Here is a 5,620-nt window from a genome sequence, read left to right as displayed (position 1 = left end):
CCAGGCTGGAGTGCAGTTGTGCGATCTCGGCTCACTGCAACCTCCGCCTCTTGGGTTCAAGCGACTCTCTTGCCTCAGTCCCTGGGATTACAGGCACCCGCCACCATACCCAGCTAAGTTTTGTATTTTTAGTACAGACAGGGTTTCACCATATTGGCCAGGCTGATCTCGAACTCCTCCTGACCTCAAGTGGTCCGCGCACCTCGACCTTCCAAAGTGCTGGGATTACAGACATGAGCCATTGCACCTGGCCAGGAGAAATTGTTTTGTTTTGTTTTGTTTTTTTTTTTTTTTGAGACGGAGTCTCGCTCTGTCACCCAGGCTGGAGTGCAGTGGCCGGATCTCAGCTCACTGCAAGCTCCGCCTTCCGGGTTCACGCCATTCTCCTGCCTCAGCCTCCTGAGTAGCTGGGACTACAGGCGCCCGCCACCTCGCTCGGCTAGTTTTTTGTATTTTTTAGTAGAGCCGGGGTTTCACCGTGTTAGCCAGGATGGTCTCGATCTTCTGACCTCGTGATCCGCCTGTCTCGGCCTCCCAAAGTGCTGGGATTACAGGCTTGAGCCACTGCGCCCGGCCGAGAAATTGTTTTTATAACGTATGACAAATGCTTGAGTAATTCCTGGCTTGAAAGTGGGTTTATAATAAATAACTGGAATCCAAAAATAACAAAATGTTTAGCAATTCAGGTCATGTCAAGCAGTATTCAAACACATGAAGTTAGTCATTCTTTAATTCCTGTTATTTATATTTAATTTTTGCTTTTTTTTTACTCCATGTGTTATTCCTACAGAGGTCACAGGTTAAATGTTTGAGTAATTTTGGGGTGGGGGTACAAATATCCATGTGCTGCTAAGGTTCTGTTAGTCACCCTTTGTGGCTATTTTATATGTAACATTTTAAAGAATTTTGAGCTAAATAATGTGAAAATTGTGAAAATAATTGTTAAATACATTTGGCTTTAAGCAGGCACAGACTGTGATCAGTTGTAAATTTTATAGGGATTTACGGTTTGATGGTATTGGATGACTTAATTTTTCTGACTGTGTTTTCAGGGGAATGAATTGGAAGTAACCATTATGATGGTGGTAGAAGCACTATGTGAACTTCATTGTCCTGAAGCTATACAGGGAATTGCTGTCTGGTCATCATCTATTGTTGGAAAAAATCTTCTGTGGATTAACTCAGTGGCGCAACAGGCTGAAGGGAGGTAGGTTGGAAGGAAGGAAATGGGTGATAGAATTACTTTATGTTTAAATTCTTTGTATTACTCACTGACATTGTAGCCAAATCGTAAAACAGCTTTGTTTGCTTTCAGCAATTGAAAGTTGCTATAAATCACTTCATCAGGAGGTATCTTCAGTTTGTTCTTTAGTTAGCAATACTTGAGTGCCTTTCTTACTTAAGAATTAGTGGGAAATCACACTGGGAAACAAGACCTGTCAGTTGGTTTATAAATGCTTTTGAACTTGATCCCTAGTTGAGCTCCTTTTGCCTCAGAGTCTGATACAAATTACCCTTTATTGTCAGAGTATTTGCCCATTAGTCCTCTGAACTCTACATTCAGACTCATTGCTTCCTCCAGGTAGAGTAGCTTGTTCTGTGTCCATTTATGTTAGTTTGATGAAATCTTGCAAATTTGGGAAAATAAAATAACTGCTCATACTTCCATATCTTTGTGGTAACTTCTGGTATGTATGCTTTTGTAGTTCCATATTTCTATATCCATATGCTTTTGTAATTCTTTTTTCTTTCGTGTCGTTTTCTCCACTGTTCACCAAAACAGCAGCGTACGTAGGCACATGGTTTTATGATCTCCTTTTCCCATTCAGTACTTAAAAAAATGTTTGCCATGTTAGGCTGGAGGTGGTGGCTCACATCTGTAATCCCAGCGCTTTGGGAGGCCGAGGCGGGCGAATCACCTGAGGTCAGGAGTTTGAGACCAGCCTAACGTGGTGAAACCCCGTCTCTACTAAAAGTACAAAAAAATTAGCGGGGTGTGGTGGCACATGCCTGTAATCCCAGGTACTTGGGAGACTGAGGCAGGAGAATCGGTTGAACCCGGGAGGCGGAGGTTGCAGTGAGCCCAGGTTGTGCCACTGCTCTCCAGCCTGGGCAGCAAGAGTGAAACTCCATCCCAAAACAAAACAAAACAAAACGAAAAATTGCCATGTTAAATATTCTACAATGTTATTTTTAATGAAGATTTGTATTTATGAGTATACCATAATTTAATATTTCTTACTGTTGGACATTAAGGTTGTTTCCGATGTTTTTTTACTAACTTAATGCACCATAGCACTTAAAATCTTTGCTTATATTTCTGATTACTTTCTTGGATTCCACACAAACTGATTTACTAGAAGAAAGACTGTCAAATCATAAGTCTTATGATACATTCTATTGCTAAGTTACTCTACAGAAAAGATGGCTGCAGTTTATATCCTTAATAATAGAGTACCGCTTCCCTTCACCTTTGTGGATACTGACAGTCACTGAGAAGCAAGAATGCTGCCACCACCATCAGTGAAAATAGTTATTGCAGTTTACATTTCTATATTTTTATTAATGACTAATAGTAGAAGTTGCCCCATACAGTGACCTTTTGTGATTTTTTTAAAACATGGATCATGTCTTCATGGCCTCTCAATTTTTCTTGTGTTAATCTGTGAAATTTTATTAAATAGTAAGATTGTTGATGCTATCCAATTTCTTGATTTATAATTTGTTTTTAATGTTTAATGTTGTGTTTCAGCATTATGCATCTAGATCTGTTACTTGTGCATCTTTTCTTGCATTTTATCCTTCTGCAAAGCCTTTCCACACACTGACATCAGTTACTTATCAGTACTTTCCACTAGTTCTTTTATACTGTCTTACATTTTTTTAAAAAAACATTTAACAAATTTTAAATTTACTTTCATAGTTGTGAGGAAGACATCAAACCTCCCCCCACCATAGTCAACTCACTGTTTTAGCTCAATTTATTCTTGCACCGTTTTTGGGGCACAGGGCGGAAACGAGATATGTGTGTTTAAAATAAGACTCCTTTGGGGCTGGGTGCGATGGCTCATGCCTGAACTCCCAGTACTTGGGGAGACTGAGGTGAATGGATCGCTTGAGCCCAGGAGTTTGAGACCACCCTGGCCAACATAGCAAAACCTTATTTTAGCTGGCTGTGGTGGTGGGCACCTATATTCCCAGCTACTTGGGAGGCTGAGGTTGGAGGATTGCATGAGCCTGGGAGGGCAAGGCTGCCGCGAGCCATGATCATGCCACTGCCCTCCAGCCTGGGTGACAGTAAGACTCTGTCTCAAAAAATAAGTAAGTAAAGGCCAGGCGTGGTGACTTATGCCTATAATCCCGGTCGGAAATCACGCTGTGAGGTCAGGAGTTCAAGACCAACCTGGCCAACATGGTGAAACCACCGTCCTCTAACTAAACAATAAAAAAAAATTAGCCTGGCATGGTGGGTGCATGCTGTTAACAATCCCAGCTACGCAGGAGGCTGAGGCAGGAGAATCCTTGTACCCGGGGACGGCCAGAGGGTTGCAGTGAGCTGAGATCGTGCCATTGCACTCCAGCCTGGGCAAGAAGAGCAAAAACTGCGGTCTCAAAAAAAAAAAAAAAAAAAAAAAAAAGTAAGTAAATAAATAAATAAGACTGCTTCAATTTGCTTTTTCAGGTTTGAAAAGGCCTCTGTGGAGTACCAGGAACACCTGTGTGCTATGACAGGTGTTGATTGCTGCATTTCCAGCTTTGACAAATCGGTGCTCACCTTAGCCAATGCTGGGCGTAACAGTGCCAGCCCGAAACATTGTCTGAATGGTGAGCATTCAGTATTTTTAAATAAAGCAAAAGTTACAGGAATATATTTTGTACTGATGATCTTACTTTATGTTTTTGGGTTTCTGTGCTCTTTGAAATATTTCTAATTGAGCTGAATCTCTCTCTTCGTATTTTATAACATACTTTCAGGTGAATCCAGAAAAACTGTGCTGTCCAAACCGACTGACTCTTCCCCTGAGGTTATAAATTATTTAGGAAATAAAGCATGTGAGTGCTACATCTCAGTTGCCGATTGGGCTGCTGTACAGGAATGGCAGAACGCTATCCATGACTTGAAAAAGAGTACCAGTAGCACTTCCCTCAACCTGAAAGCTGACTTCAACTATATAAAGTAAGGCTTTCTTTTTCCAATTATAAAACGAGTTTCCAAAAACTATGATTTTTTCCTGTGGCAAAAAAATATTAAAATTGATCATATGTAGTAATACAAAATGGTTATATTTCTAACTTACTGCCATTATGAAAATGACAACAGGGAACTGATGTCACAGGTGAGGAACGTATTTGTATAATGGGAAAACAGACTGCTGAGATAGTCATTTGGTATTAATTCTCAGAACCTGTCGTTCTAAAACCTTAATACAATTTGAAGATTGTGCCAGAGTGAATATAAAGAAAAATTTATACTGCTTTATAAAGAATCACATTTGATGGCTTTGTTTCTAAATGAGGTCTGAATATATCAAAAACATTTATTCTAATAAGGACAGAGTTTGTGAACATCTGTAAATTAAACTTTCCTCTCATTCCTCTGTGCTTTTATTAATTCTGTAATTCAAAACTGAGCACTCACTCTGTTGCAGACACTTGGCTGGGAAGATAAAGGTCATTAGACTTTGTCTGATACCCGTGCCTTCTACTGCTAAATGGGTTAATGTGTAATTGCTTCATTGAGCATGTACTACGACCCAGGCAGCACATAAAACAGACACAAATTCCAACTTTTTTTTTTTTTTTGAGACGGAGTCTCGCTCTGTGGCCCAGGTTGGAGTGTAGTGGCGCGATCTCAGCTCACTGCAAGCTCCGCCTCCCGGGTTCCCGCCATTCTCCCGCCTCAGCCTCCGAGTAGCTGGGACTACAGGCGCCGCCGCCAGGCCCGGCTAGTTTTTTTTGTATTTTAATAGAGACGGGGTTTCACCGTGTTAGCCAGGATGGTCTCGATCTCCTGACCTTGTGATCCACCCGCCTCGGCCTCCCAAAGTGCTGGGATTACAGGCTTGAGCCACCGCGCCCAGCCACAAATTCCAACTTTTTAAAGCAAAGATTACATAAAGAATATTGATAGAAGGATTAATTGGACCTCACTCACCTTTTCTATGCCATAAGGAAAGCAGTTAGGTAAAGCTGACCTTGGGAGGGAAGTCACAAGGTCAAATCATGCCCATCAGGATGCCCTTTGGGCCCAGACCTAATGTGAGAACTATGGGCTTGGAGTGTTCTGGAAATAGCTGGGAGGCCTATGTGGTTAGGAGCGCCTTAAACAGTAGGATAAAAGGGCAGAGAAATAGTTGGGAACTGAGAAAAGAACTTTGGCTGTTATTCTAGTAAGACTGACAATTTCAGGTGGGATTTGAACGGAGATGAGTTGTGATCTGACTTGGTGGTTCATTCTGCTATGGTGAAAAGACTGGAGGTGGGGGGCAAGTGTGGAAGCATGGAGACCATTAATTTGTGAGGGCAATGGTAGAGGGAAAAGAAACAATGCTATTAACTGGAATAGGAGCACACAGAGAACAAGCCATGTTTTAAGATTTCTTTTTTTTTTTTTTTTTTT

At 41.3% G+C, this 5,620-nt stretch overlaps 1 protein-coding gene across 3 annotated transcripts in view; it reads left to right on the top strand.

Moving 5' to 3' along the window:
- The window catches only part of SMG1 (SMG1 nonsense mediated mRNA decay associated PI3K related kinase), a 64,064-nt gene that overhangs the window by 5,552 nt on the left and 52,892 nt on the right, over positions 1 to 5,620 (top strand). For all 3 annotated transcript variants that reach the window (XM_017889614.1, XM_017889617.1, XM_017889618.1), the window contains exons 10-12: positions 1,053 to 1,207; positions 3,683 to 3,825; positions 3,976 to 4,177. In XM_017889614.1, coding sequence (XP_017745103.1) covers positions 1,053 to 1,207; positions 3,683 to 3,825; positions 3,976 to 4,177 — 500 coding nt within the window. The remainder of the gene's footprint in view (positions 1 to 1,052; positions 1,208 to 3,682; positions 3,826 to 3,975; positions 4,178 to 5,620) is intronic.

Source organism: Rhinopithecus bieti, unplaced genomic scaffold (assembly GCF_001698545.2).
Source record: "Rhinopithecus bieti isolate Rb0 unplaced genomic scaffold, ASM169854v2 scaffold_19663, whole genome shotgun sequence".
NCBI classification, from domain to species: domain Eukaryota; kingdom Metazoa; phylum Chordata; class Mammalia; order Primates; family Cercopithecidae; genus Rhinopithecus; species Rhinopithecus bieti.
Note: the sequence above shows the minus strand (reverse complement) of the source record. Positions and strands in the feature narration are given on the sequence as shown.